The 15,274-nt window shown below is 39.6% G+C and overlaps 1 protein-coding gene across 1 annotated transcript in view; it reads left to right on the plus strand.

Moving 5' to 3' along the window:
- dnah9 (dynein, axonemal, heavy chain 9) overlaps positions 1-15,274 on the plus strand; it is a 156,656-nt gene that overhangs the window by 59,575 nt on the left and 81,807 nt on the right. Inside the window, exons 35-42 of the mRNA XM_036572951.1 lie at positions 152-260; positions 2,387-2,534; positions 2,704-2,878; positions 3,090-3,263; positions 4,613-4,820; positions 5,487-5,652; positions 8,526-8,628; positions 11,483-11,722. Coding sequence (XP_036428844.1) covers positions 152-260; positions 2,387-2,534; positions 2,704-2,878; positions 3,090-3,263; positions 4,613-4,820; positions 5,487-5,652; positions 8,526-8,628; positions 11,483-11,722 — 1,323 coding nt within the window. The remainder of the gene's footprint in view (positions 1-151; positions 261-2,386; positions 2,535-2,703; positions 2,879-3,089; positions 3,264-4,612; positions 4,821-5,486; positions 5,653-8,525; positions 8,629-11,482; positions 11,723-15,274) is intronic.

Below are 15,274 nucleotides of genomic sequence, written 5' to 3' on the forward strand. Positions count from 1 at the left end.
AGCAAAATTAGCTTACACAATCATGTAAATGACCGGTAATTAGCCAGCTAGTTATAACCGTCTAGATGCTGTGTTCTGTGTGTGTTTATTTTTTTTCTGTTGGACAGTATACTGATTGTACATGTTTGTGCGTTGGTGTGGAACACTGTAGGTGCTGACTCTGGCCAGTAATGAGAGGATTCCTCTGAACCCTACGATGAGGCTGGTGTTTGAGATTAGCCACCTCCGCACTGCTACTCCTGCTACTGTCTCCAGAGCCGGTCAGCCAAAAAATCTTTCTCACTCACTTGTACAACAAAAACCTCTCATTCCCTTCTTATCTGACGTCACTGATACACTCATTAAAATCTGCTGCTGGAGGATTTAGAATATGTGGATGTCCACATATTATATTTTTGGGCAGTTAAATGTGGAATCAGTATGTGGAACAGGAGCTTTATGTGTGCAAACTGTGTTTTCTGTCACTGTAAAAAAGAAGCCCCTTGCTGCCTGTATTGTTAAATGCTCTGTGACAGTTTCTGAGTGAGTGTATTCAAATATTCAGAACTGAATTTAGATCACTAAGGTTTTATTATATATTTTTTTTATCAGAATAACAAAGGCCTTTAGGTGGTGAACCCTCTTGGTGGCGCATCTTAGGGCAGCTGCCAACATGTTAGGCTCTAGTGTTCTGTTTGTTCTAATTTATATTTTAATGTTTTAGATGAAAGTTGGGACGCTGTGCAAAACGGAAATAAAAACAGAATACAATCATGTGCAAATCATTTAAACCCTATATTTCATTGACTAAAGCCACATTACCACTGTGTTGCATCATCTTTTCTTTTAACAACACTCTGCAAGTGTTTGGGAACTGAGGAGACACTGCTGTAGTTTAGAAAGTGAAATGTTTTCCCATTTCTGCTTCATATATGATTTTAGCTGCTCACCAGTTCAGGGTCTCCTTTGTCGAATTTTTCATTTCATAATGTGCCAGATGTTTTCAGTGGTGACAGGTCTGGACTGCAGGCAGTTCACTTTAGCACCCAGACTCTTTCTTTTACTATTTTACTACAGAGCCATGCTGTTGTAATACATGCAGAATGTGGTTTGGCATTGTGTTGCTGAAAAAGACGTCGTCTGGATGGCAGCATATGTTGCTCCAAAACCTGTATATATCATTCAGCATTAATGGTGCCTTCACAGATGTGCAAGTCACCCATGCCGTGTGCACTAATGCACCCCATACCATCACAGATGCTGGCGTTTGCCATGCAGCCTTATAAAGAGCGGTCAAATTAAAAATGGACATATAATTTTCAAAAAAACAATAGAATTTCTCAGTTTCAACATTTGATATGATGTCTTTATGCTATTTTTAATTTAAAAAATAGGGTTTAAATGATTTCTACATTATTATGTTCTGTGTTTTTGCACAGTGTCCCAACTTTTTTGGAAATGGGGTTGTATGTTCCTATGCATTTATTTTCTTGTTTAGAATGATGATTTTAGAAAAAAAAATCTACAGATTTACAGCTTTGGCTCTTCACATATTAAAATAAGTACAACAACAGTATTGAGAAGTGTGGATTAAAAAAAGAAATAAGAAAAAAATGAAAATTTGAGTAAATAATGAACTGTAATTAACAATTTATAGTCATTTCTTGCCATCAAATTGCTATGAATAACTGTTTGCTCAGCAGTTTTTGCAAGGCATTCTGCATAATAATTGTACTGTTACTTTGTTCTCAGTGCTGTGCATTGTTCTCAATTATTAATCAATCATTAAAGGAATCATGTACAGCTTTCTTCTTTTTCAAAGATGTTTATCAAATTAGTTGTCAGCTGTAGAGTATTAGCATCATATTAGAGTCATTTTATACATGTATCAGCAAAAAGGGTTTTTTAGTAAAGACTATGGTTATATGTAGAGCTGAGAACGATTTGAATGTGTAAGAGAAAGCTCTGATTCTATACGCTAATGCGTTTCACCGTGGCCAGCGTGAACCTGCACGCACTCTAACTCCTCTGATGGCAGATTTAAATGAGTTTAAGTGGCCATCACCAAAGTTTTAGAATGGATTGCTGGAGAATCTGCTGGGTTGGTAGGGTTAAATAACCTCATTGAAAATGGTTCTATATAGCACCAAAAAATGTTCTACTAGTATTACAAGTCATAGAACCTTTTTTTGGTAATATATAGAACATTTTTGCTTTTTTAAAAAGTGTAATGTGTATGTTAAAAGTGTAATGAATATGTAAATGGAGCCCCAAAAATTCGCAGACCTTGTAGTGTTGATGACCGAATGGCTGTGCAACTGAGAGCTTGCGCTGTTTCATTGTGTAGTTTATTATAGTTCGCTTGTGCCTTTTGAACATATAACCTACAGTTGTTTTCCATAAACAGGTATTTTATACATCAACCCAGCGGATTTAGGCTGGAACCCACCAGTGTCAAGCTGGATTGACAGGAGAGAGATTCAGTCGGAGAAAGCCAATCTGACCATCTTGTTTGACAAGTACCTCCCAGCATGTCTGGATACTCTGAGATCAAGGTAACGGCAGAAGATCTTACTGTCAGATAAAGCTTCACTTTGCTTTCCAATCCTATCCATACTGTGCAGTTAGAGGACAGTTTCACCTGCTATTTCCTGTTGATAAATCCAGCTGTGGCAACAAATTCTCAGCGGTCATACTGACACAGCTGGCTGTGTTCTTCCCCAGATTCAAGAAGATCATCCCAATCCCAGAGCAGAGTATGGTCCAGATGCTGTGCCACCTCCTGGAGTGTCTGCTGACCCCAGAGCACACGCCACCAGACTGCCATAAAGAACTCTATGAGCTCTATTTTGTCTTTGCTGCCATCTGGGCCTTTGGAGGGGGCCTGTTCCAAGATCAGGTACTGGCATCTGTATTTGCATTCTATTCAAACACTAGCACAGAACATTTAACCACTGCTGAAGACAATACCACAGATGGTATTTAATTTCCCTAATTTGTTCTTTCACTGGCAGCTAAACTGTGTTCTGTGCTTTTTGAAGCTTATCATGCATATATCATTTAGTAGCATAAAACTCCAAACACGGCATTCAGATTTGTTTTTTCCGCAGCTGGTGGATTACAGAGTGGAGTTCAGTAAGTGGTGGGTGACCGAGTTCAAAACCATCAAGTTCCCCTCTCAAGGTACTGTGTTTGACTACTACATCGACCCAGAGACTAAAAAGTTTGAACCATGGTCTAAGATGGTGCCCAAATTTGAAATGGATCCAGACATACCTCTCCAGGTTGGTCTATTTATTTCACCCTCAGAAACTGAGAGTTATTATTGTTGTTTATCCACATAACATAAAGATATTTTACATAATTACATAATGGTTATGTAATTATTTACATTCACATTCAATTTACATAGTGTATTGAACAGTTTGAGTCTGGACTTTCAACTTGATTTTAAAAAACAACAGTAGTTTTTATTTCCACAAATTAAGACCATACAAACACAGTAGCTGTTATCAAATTCAGAATGTAATAAAATAATAAAATATCTGATTTTCTGCTTACAAAAATGCAAATCCACATTTTGGATTCTGGGCTGTGATTGGTTGTTGGGTCTTGAAATCTGACATGTTGAATACTGTGCTCTGAATGGCTAAGTTGAATGCTGCACTGAGATTGACTAGTTGTATGTTGCAGTCTGATTGGCTAGTTGATTCCTACACTCTACCTAGATGAATGTTGCAATCTGACTGGCTAGTTCAGTGCTGTACTGTGATTGGCTAATTGAATGCTACACAAGAGCTAGATCATGAGGTGCCTGGTCATTTCCAGTACACCCATTACACCAAAAAAACTGACTGCAAAATGCTAGAGGGCGCCAGTGAGTCCACAGTGAGTGAGGGTGAATAGGACAAACAGATGAGGACATGTTTGTAGTCATTTATCTGGGCATGTTCTTTCATTTTGTGATATGTTCCACCAAAAATTCAAATAACTCTTACCAGTCTCTTTCCATTTTATACAGCAAAAAAAGGTTTTGGGCAGTAGGATGCTTTCATTGACATCATGAATGTGCGTGATGCAATGATGTACTTACAAACTGTGACTTTACTCAAACGCTCCATAGGAACCTGTTTATTTTGGACTCGCTCAAGAGCGCCCTCTAGCATGTGGCTAAGTGAATCTTGCAATCTGACTGGCTAATTGAGTCTTGCAATCTAATTAGTTAGTCAAACCATACAATCTGAAATGTTTTGTCAAACCTTACAATCTGATCGGCTAGATGAATCTTGCAATGTAACTGGCTAACTTTGCCCTCTGTGCTGTATATCAAGATGCGCTTTGCATTTCCTAAATAAATAAATAAATGGCTAGTTACATGCTGCAGTTTGTTTAGTTGAATCAACAGTGTTTCTCTGCTTGTTTTTCTATGACTGAGACATAATCAGTATAAAATTACAACATATTTTTCTGATCATCAGCAATAACTGCAGCATCTAAGGAATAATTCACCTGCTGCCTTTTTTGACCAGTATGACAGTGGCTAGTTTATACAGTTCAACTATCCATATCTTTGAAATGCCTGATTACATCATGCATTCTATCATGGCTGAAGTAGCATTTTTTTGCTCTGTAGGCGTGTCTGGTTCACACCACAGAGACTATTCGGGTGAGCTACTTCATGGAGCGTCTGCTGGAGAGGAGACGGCCCGTCATGCTGGTGGGAAACGCTGGCACGGGCAAATCTGTGCTGGTGGGGGGCAAACTGGCCTCTCTGGACCCTGACAAATACAGCATCAAAAACGTCCCCTTCAACTACTACACCACATCCGCCATGCTACAAGGTATGTATACGTGCACAGTCCTGTATAAGAAACGACTTTTTTCCATCTATTTTATCAAAATTAAATGATTCCGGAAAAGGTAAATTTAATTCAATTTAAAGGTTTATTTATTTATTTATTTTTCCGGGATGGGGTGGCGTTTTCTCTGGGCGTCAGCTGCTCTTTTGTGCTGTTGTCCTCCCCTGCCTTTTCAATCTGTTGAGTTTGATATTCATCACTCTGCGGCATGTGCAGCCATGTGTCGCCGCTGCTTCCTCTGCGCTCTGCGTCGTTCATCCACACCACAGATCACAAACCACATTTTACTCCTCAAAAAATAGCAACCAGGTGAAGAATAGGAAAAGTTGTAGCAATAGCTGTGCAACTGCATACATATAATAAATGAAAAGCGTCTCATTCAGAAAAAATGCTGCGCTTTTATTACTTTATTTATTTATATATTTATTTTTCTGCGGTAATCGTTTCATAAATATTTTGTACTCTCCTGGCACAGCAATCTTATATTTATGAGACAGCAGACTGCCAGTTCATTAACTGTGTTTGCATGGTTATGTTTGCATATGCAGGAGCACAAAACATCTACTGACAAAGAACAAATGCATGTAGTGGGTTTTAGAGCAACAACAAAGCCTGATTAATTGTCTTGTTTCACTGTGGTTGCGCTAGGTGTTTTGGAGAAGCCTTTAGAGAAGAAAGCAGGAAGGAACTACGGCCCCCCGGGGAGCAAGAGGCTCATCTACTTCATTGATGACATGAACATGCCAGAAGTGGACGCCTACGGCACGGTGCAGCCACACACGCTCATCCGCCAGCACATGGACTACAACCATTGGTATTCAAAACGTGAATTTCTATACCCACACTATTAATATTAATAGAGTATGGGTGCCGTTCTCTTACCTAGATCCCCCTGCATTATTTTGATTAAACTAATTCATTGATTCCGTGAAACACCTACGAAAACATTCATCTGGGAACTGGGATTGGTCAGGATGCTCACAGTAAACCACGTTGTGAGTCTTCAGATATGTTAGTATTGCAAAGGAACTTATTGTGATGAATAACCAGTAATATATTGTGCAGCTCTATTAAACATTAATGGGTGCTGAACTGCATGAAAGTAGATTCTGCTGTATCTAATAACCTTAGTAGGGCTGAAAGTGGATCCCAAAAAGAGTGGATTCTCTGATTGCAGGCACTTTGGACTCCACACAGCGACGTTCAAATTATCCCACACCTGTGTGCATTTATGAGATATTCTGCTGTCACTGTTTAGTCAGCATTTCTGAAAAATCCATTCTTTAACAACACCTACATCAAGAGATTCGCTGTATTTTAGTTTGGACAAAGTGGAAAAATATTAACCCCATGTGGTTGAAAACAAAAGCCTTACAAACTTACAAACGGTTTGCATTGCTGGTCATACTGCATCGCTCAAGGGGCACGTTATGCTGCTTCTCTTAAGTGCTGTGCCACTAGAATCATGTACAAAATACACTACAGTGATGTGTTTCGCTCACAAAACCTGAGAACTCAACACTTTAAAAACAAAAGCGCTGCAGATACATTCTGATTTTGCTGGCTGTAAGTCATCAGTGTTTTCCCAGTAATGTACACTTCTAAAAAATGTAAATGCCAAAAGTGCCACAGTGCCATAGAAGTGCTACTTTTGGTACCCTAAAGAACATTTCAGTTGATGGTTCTTTTAGAGTAAATGAGTAAATGTGTGAGTACATATAATGTAATGCTTCCAGGAGGAACCCTTAAAATTGGTATAGCCTTTATATTATCTGAAGGTTATTTAAACTTTTAGAAGGTTCTTTGCACCTACAAATGTCTTTGACATTTTGTATTACTGTCTGTTCATATGAGCACTCCTGAAAACTGTTCTTGTGCAGAGGTGGGTAAATCAGATTCAGAATGTAAAACTAACCTCCCCAGGATTTTTTTCCTAGGCAGTTGGAGGCAAACCTCAGGTCAGGCATGAGGTATAATGGAATACAAGTATTAAGAAAATGTATTCAGAATATGGAAATTAAGGATCTGTATTCAGTCCAAGTTACATTTTGTAAAGGCTGTATTAATGACTGCTTAATATGACAGCAGCAGTGTTTATTCTGTGTGCCTTATCAAATATTCTAAATGTAAACTGAATGCATTTCTGTTTATGTACTTTAAAGGAATGCTTTACTGAATACATTCAGGACAATGAATTCAGTATTCAGCCATCACTACTTTTTCAAGGTACCCAAATCACCTGCTTCTGGTGTTGTGCAAGTAAAACCCAGGATCGTCTTACCTGCATTTCCAATCTGGCTTGTGTTCACACTTAACCTTTTTCCATTTAATTACCGTTAATTTACCACATAGAAGTGCATGTGTAAACAAGCCTTTACCACTTGATTTGTTTAATCGAGTTGTGGAATTGTGGAATAATTTGTGCTTGATCTCTTGATTTGTGGAATTTAGAATTCAAACAAATTAATCAACCTTCATTTAACCTCGGAGAACATAGAGGATGACCTTCATTTACAGTGTTGCTGAGTTGATACAGGAAAAAGGGATTGATAATATGTAAGAACATATCAAATAATAAAAGTAAATTTAAAAATAAAAATGACTCAAATCAGGTAAGTATATAAAAAATGAAACATTAATAATAAAAATGCATAAAAATCAGTAGAAAATATAAAACAATAATTAAAGCATAACGAAAATCCATCCATCCATCCACCATCTAAACCGCTTATCCTTCTGGGTCGCGGTGGGGTGCTGGAGCCTATCCCAGCTGTCATCGGGCAGAAGGCAGGATACACCCTGGACAGGTCGCCAGTCCATCGCAGGGCAGACAAACAGACATATACATCCACACACTCACTCATACCTAGGGGCAATTTAGCACGTCCAATTGACCTGACTGCATGTTTTTGGACTGTGGGAGGAAACCGGAGTACCCGGAGAAAACCCACGCAGACATGGGGAGAACATGCAAACTCCACACAGAAACGACCCTGGTCACCCAGCCGGGAATCGAACCCAGGCCATTCTTGCTGTGAGGCGACAGCGCTACCCACCGCGCCACCGTGCCGCCCGCATAATGAAAATGTTAAAGTTAATAAAATCAAAAGAAGATAAATAAAATAAAAGGAGGATAAGATCAAAAATTGAGAAACATTATGGTGTGTAATGTACTCCATTGCTTGGAATTGGAATCAGGATTTTTTAAATCAAACAGCCGGACGTTATAATGGTGAAGTGAAATCACAGGCATTCAAAAAAAAAAGAAAAACAACAAAAAAACAAAAACATTTGATTGAGTCCAGTTAAGAATATCTTTCCTCCTGAGACACGTCCACGTGGGTGTCTGTTAGCAGGTAATTGCTGTGATGTGTGCAATTAGGCTGTTATTCTGACTGCGGTATTTACTGCACATAGTATTTGAGGAGTAAATTGCATCAAACTGAGTAAATTGTGATAAATGCGGCACATTTTGTGTGCAGCTGCAGATGGTTTGTTATTAAACAGGCAGAGTGCATAGTTTCAGTTTTGCAGAATGTCTAAGGTGAGTTAGATTGAAGATGGAGAGAAATAGCTGAGGTCAGTATATCTTTTTTGAACTGCAGTGGATTTGGGCAAAGACAGGCTATGCATGCAGAACGTGTATGTGTGTGTATATGTGTGTGATGGTGCATTATGTCTTCTCAGGTACGATAGGAGTAAGCTGCAGCTGAAGGAGATCCACAATGTGCAGTACGTGTCCTGCATGAATCCCACTGCTGGCAGCTTCACTATTAACCCCCGCCTGCAGGTAGCTGCAATACATCTCACAAACTCACTTGCTTCTTAACTGTTGGGCACACTGCATGGAAAGTGCAATCACACGCTGATTCATTTTTGCATTACTTTTGGATCACTCTCCGGTCTCGTAGCTGACTTAATCCATTGTTTCACCAAGCAAGATGTGATTTTTATTGTATTTGAATTACCTAATCATACTGAATATGTAAGGGAATGAGAATAAAGGGACGTTTAGCTGTAGCATTACTGCCCGGTACAGTGTTAATGTTTCAGATATAATCGGGCATGTAGATATGGTTTTGTTCATGATTTTTTAACGGTCCTGGTGAAAGCAAGGTTTGCCCTACCATACAGATTCAGGTTTGAGTCCCAGCTGTGTCAAGTGCCATAAGTCAAAACCTTATGGCCTCAGGATGCTTATGCAAATGTCACTGAGTTGTCTTGTATTAGCCAATCAGATGACTCTAGAGCAGTGGTCACTAACCCTGGCCCTAGAGATTTACTTACCTGCAGAACTCGGTTCCAAACACAATCTGCCACTCCTGCTCCAACCTCTTCCCAAGTCCTTGACTGGCTGGATCAGACCCATTAGCGTGAAGTAAGGGACGGGCAGTTTTGGGGCAGTGATATCCAGGAGGAGGGTTGGTGACAAGGGCTCTAGATCCACCAACCCTCAGAATGTCCAAATTTTTCCTTCATCTCTATATGTTTTGAGTTAGGCTAGAGCAAATATGTGGACTCTCTGGGGGGCCCTGAGGATCGGGTTGTGAAACACAGCTCTAGAGCATGGCTTGAGTACCTCACCATGGCTTACACTACAACCTCCTATAGAAACTCATGAAAAGAGATTGCTTGGTACCTGCCTCAACAGCCAGAGGTCTCATTTGAGATGGTAATGATGTCTTCCAGGCTTGGGGGCAAAAACTCCAAACAATCTAACTCTTCAGTAGACCACAGTGCTTCCTTTTTCCACAGCACTTCAGTCATACAACTCATTTGATGTGAAAAGAAGTGAACACAACCTCTGCAGCGAACTATTAAAAACATAATGTTTTGCGAGTGTTAATTCACAGTGACTTTCACTTAAAAAAATAGAAAAAAAATTAATAGTGATTGTAATTTGTGGAGTTTTTCTATTCTACCTTGCAGAATGCTTCTAGTTCTGCAACACTCTTGGGCCATCTTGAATACACAGCATGTTTAATGTCGACCCACAGATTTTCAGTGATGTGTCAGTCAGTGGTTTGTGATAGCCATTCCAAAAGCTTCAGCTTATGTTTCTTGCAGTAGTCAGTGGTGGACGGTGGTGGACAAATAGTGGACTTAGCTTTGGTTTCTTGACTGTGCAATGTTCCAATGTTGCAATGTTTCATGTGCCCCTGGCTGCCTCTCGACCCTAAAGCATAACAGATCTACTCCATGTGTTACCCTTGTCACCCTTGTGTAAAAACTCCAGCAGCACTGCTGTGTCTGATCCACTTGTACCAGCGCAACACACACTAACACAACACCACCACGTCAGTGTCATTGTAGTGCTGAGAATGATCCATCACCCAAATAATACTGGCTCTATGGTGGTCCTGTGTGGGTCTTGGCCATAGAAGAACAGTGTAAAGCATAGCTAAGAAAGTATGCAGAGAAACAGATGGACTGCAGTACAAAGTAAGTTAAGCTGATTAAATAGACAAAGACTGAGAGGACACTGAGAGCACATTTTAATGTAAAATTACTGTTTATTTGCTGAATCTAACATTGGAAAAAAAGTAACAACATAAAATATGGCCTGTGCAAACATTATGGCACATTTTATGGTTTTATTTTTTTCCAATATGTTAAACGCAACAAATAAATAAAGGTTTTGCACAAATATTTGCAGAAAAATGCCATGTTTAAGTGTCCTCCCTGTAGAGGATGTGTCAACTTATTTTCAGTTAGAAAATTAGGGTGTTTAAACTTTTGCATAGGACTGTATATTTATCCAAAATGGTAATTTTACCATAGAAGGCAAAATCATTCTGAACTTTGAATCTAAGTTAACCCCTTAAAATCCCAAGCTTGTTACATACTAAGGCTTATTATTAAGTATCTACAGGGACTTCAATGCAAACTGGTTGAGCTATTCTTAGGTTGTAGATAAATAGGCATAATAGAACTTTAGGCCTGCCAGTGGGCCCTGGCCATTTAAGGGGTTAATGTAATAAGATTTGAATCCAAGTAATTTTGGAGCATTTTTATTGTCCCATTCACCATAAAACATGTACATGTGATCACATTCATGCCTTCACTCATCAAACACAGAATGACTCACATGGAATATCTGAATTTGATCATATTTCAGCCTTTTGCCATGTCAATGTTGCAAAGGCCAGATTGATTGTTAATGTATAATGATAAAAGATTGTACAGCTGTAGTGTTTATCTGAATATGTATAATATTGATGAAATTCTAAATTTAAATCTGTATTCCTTAGGCTTGCATGTTTTAAAAAATGTGCCGTGGGCGAGTTCTTCATTGTTTTCTGATTATATAATCTAGATCACATCTGATCTGTTACTACCCAGTTGAGTATTACTCATTTTTATGCAAGCAGGATGGTGCCAAAATCACACATTGTGTGCTTTCTTATTCCATCAGTTTGTTTTCTCACTCATTCTCCCCTGCAGTATCTCTGTCTGTCTCTTAGGTGCACTGAAGTGAAATTTTCATAATATTGACCTGCTTACTTATCGCAAGCTCTCCTATCTGATTCTGCTGTCGGCGTCTGAATGAGTCAACTCAGTAAACATACAGATCCAGCACGTTGAGTTTATACAGTGCCCTGTTGTGTCTGTTTATCTGAAACTGTCCATTCTGTTCCTCACAGCGCCATTTCTCCGTGTTTGCACTGTCCTTCCCCGGAGTGGACGCTCTGAATACTATCTACTGCAGTATCCTCGGCCAGCACCTGAGCGGGGAAGGATTCGGAGCTGCTGTCCAGAAGAGCGGTCCCCAGCTTGTCCAGCTGGCCCTGGCCTTTCACCAGCGTGTGACCGCTACTTTCCTGCCCACCGCCATCAAGTTTCACTACATCTTCAACCTGCGTGACCTCTCCAACATATTCCAGGTACTCGGACCCTCTTTAGCTTGTTAGAGCATGAATTATTCAACGCTAGCCGACCGCGTCCGTATCCCAGACGCCCTTGCCAGCCCTGAATGCCAATGCCAGGCTGTTTTCAAGCTGTATTTAAAGTTGTGTAGGCCTTATTATGTCCAAGTTTAGATTTATGGCATTGCTTTCATAAGCCTTTCAGCTGTGGAGAGTGAAGACACTGTAAGTAATTTCTCTTTTAAATGACTATTGATCTGAAGGCAAAGCTAATAGTTTGAAATGTGTCTGAGGCTAGGATAAAGAAAAAGGGGAATAGATCACATCTCACAGGTCTTACACTTTAATGTATTTAAATGAACATGCACTTCAAACTTAAATACGCCTGATGGCAATCTCTTGGCAAATATCTCCGTCAAAAATCATCCCTTTCTGGCTCAAAGGGTTTCTTTGCTATCTTAAATGAATAATTAATTCTGACATTTTTTTTTAGATCTGCATAATCTGATGGAAGAAGTTCCACTTGAGACAATAAACCTGGAAAATTAGCCATTTTTATTCCAATTAAACCACTCTTGATGTTTCTCCCAGCGCTTAGCTGAGTGTTCCTTTGGTCAATTTTTTGTTCTTTGTAGTCATTTTCATTTCACTTTCCCAAAGCCTACTGGGAACTCCACGCCATTAGCTCCGGCTTTACACGTAAACAATTTAGCGCCTGTTCTTTTTAAGTGTGACAGTTCTATCCCTCTCCTTGTTATTGCGCTGGCTTAGACAAGCTGGTGATGACTTCCTGTGCTTAAAAAAAGGAGTAAAAAAGAAAGGAAGAAAGACGAAAACGCTTTATTGGGCCTCTTTCCCTGGTGTGAAGAAGATGAAAGACAAAAAAAGGAGGCTGGCCTCTGAACCTCTGCTCATTGTTTTCAGTGCAGCTGGAATAATGAAGCAAAATGAGAGAGAGAGAGAGCAGGAGAGAGCGAGAGAGGCAGATGAGACACAGCTGAGAGAGCATTTGAAGTGCTGGCCTTAGTTCTGCCTTACTAATTCAGCTCCCGGTTCAGCTGCCTGAAGGAGGGCCAGACAGGAGAGAGCTGCCTCAGAGCAACCTCAAAGTCCTCTCCGTTTTAGCCCTCGCCTCGCTTAGGCTTTTACTGTGTACAAAACCTTTCCCTTTTTTTGGTCCTCATGTTCTTCATTATTAATTTGGAATGGCTGTTAAGTTTGCTATTTTCCTAAGAATGAGCGAAACCGGGGAGTTGATTGTTGGATGATTACTTTCTCAGATGTAATAGGTTTATGACACACTGTGCTAACAATTTGCCGTTACGCTCAGGAGTGGCCAAAGGCTCAGTGTTTTGCCTATTTCCTTTTGTGAATTGTTTAAAAATAGAATGGGAGTAGGAAATAAGGAGCCGTATTTTTCCCCCCGTAGCTTGAAAAGTTTTTTAAAAAGTTCTGTAGGGAGGGAAAAAAAAAAAAAACCCTCTTTCATTCAAATAGTGCCACAAGGTTCAGTACGTATTTGGACTGCTCTGACAGACACAAAGTAATTAATTTATAGCCTGTGAGTGTGGATGCTTAGATAATTAGGCTCCATTGAGGGCTAAATCCATCAGCGAGTGCTGTGAAAGCTCCGCTGTGAGTTGACAGCCTCGTGTTTTCTGTAGGGTCTGCCATAACTGGGAGACAGAACGCTAGGCAGTCTGCTCTGAGTGTGTGTGAGTGTGTGTTTGTGTCATCTTAACTGACTTCCTCAGGCGCTTTCCTGGCAAGGCTGTAAGGGAAGGCTGGGACTGGAGCTTGCTGCTGTGCAATGGGCAATCAGTTTGATTTATTTGTTTTTTCCAAGGAGGGCACCTCACGAAGCGTGCCTTGCTACCTTTTCAAAAGTGCGTTATTTGACGGGGTGTTTCCTGCGTTTGTCTCTGGTTTGCCATCAGAATTCTAATTTTTGAAAGGAAGCACACCTTTTAAAGTGATAGTTTAATGAAAAATCAAATTTACAGTTCCCAACAACTCCTAATTGCAGTTTAGCGGCCAAATAATAGTGGAAAGTATAACCAAAAATTTATATCACAGTATAATTAAAATTTCTGGGGGTTTCGGTATACATCACAGTATATATGGACCATTCTACTGAAAAACAATGATGTATTCTGACCTTAGACATCTACAGGGTCATGTTATGATCCATTTAAATACGAGGCATTAGTTGAGATAGTAATACTCTAAATATATACAGAATAAATATCTAAATATATATATAGAATTTATAGGGTACTTTATATTGAAAAGTGGAATTTGGTAGTTTTATGATTGTTTCGTATGCAAAATAGAATATTTAATCTTAGATTAAGCATAATTAAGGTATGAGTCACTCAAAGCAAAGTCCAAGTCAGTTAAAACTCTGAAATGTGTTCTGAACTCTGAGTCAATATAGTCGAAATTCAACTTCAGCTTCATTGAATTTCTCATATGTGCGACTCATATACTCGTGCCTCAGATTGTCAGACACTGCTCGAATTTGGAAAATATTACAGTCATTCACACTTACCAGCTGGTCCATGGCTTGTTTCGTACACAAGGCCCTGACCGTGCGGTGTTGTCTGATGCAGCTGATTGAGTCAGGCGGCTCCTTTTAAGCTGGAGGTGATTGAGAGTCTGCTGCATTTTTTTGAAACGTGACTGAAATATCTATGACTCAGCCACTCAGCTAAACAGGCTAATGTTAGCATGGTTTAGACTGTTTGTATGTCACGTTATCTATGCTTGTTTGTGACTTACCACTATAACTGTTATGACAGAACATATACATGAGAAAACGTTTTAACCCACAACTACAACCAAGACGTGTGGTGTCTGGCTAAGAGGATATATACTGTATTACTATACATACTGACATTATTCTTGCACTTTTACAAAACAACCTACCGATGAATCTGAACACACTTGAAGTTTCCTACTGCTGCTCAGCCAAAACTACTCTGGACTAGCAATGATATTTTATTGAATATAAGAGAAAGAGATCACACTAGCTACTCAATCACTGCCGGTCCATGGGGGTTGTTGATCAGTGGGGGCGGAACCAGCATCCATAGCAACAGAAAACCAATAAAGACGGTGCGATGCGTGAACTGAGCACAATGCACTCGTGTGTCAGAGAGTAGAAAAAACCTTCACTAAACACATGCCAATTGGACGAGAACTAAAGGAAAATGAAAAGGTAAATAACTGACTTGGTCAGTAAACTACACATAATCAATAACAGTAGCAGCGTTTATGACTAGCAGTGTATGCTGCAAAATAAACAAAAAACAAATTTTGGCTGATAGTATAGCTAGTGAACCAATCTGGCAACTTTAGGCTTGTACATTAATAGTTGTGTACAGTCAACAACAAAAAAACAATTCAATTGTTATTTGCAATTATTCATATGACAGTTAATCATCAGCTAACATGCTTTAAATATATTGCACGTTGCATTGGGTAAATTTGCATGGACGATGCATCCTGAACACTGGAAACAGTCTGAAACTTCATGAAGCAATCCTCCTCTGTCCAGCATCGGTATCA

This window comes from Colossoma macropomum, unplaced genomic scaffold, assembly GCF_904425465.1.
Source record: "Colossoma macropomum unplaced genomic scaffold, Colossoma_macropomum, whole genome shotgun sequence".
Taxonomy (NCBI): Eukaryota; Metazoa; Chordata; class Actinopteri; order Characiformes; family Serrasalmidae; genus Colossoma; species Colossoma macropomum.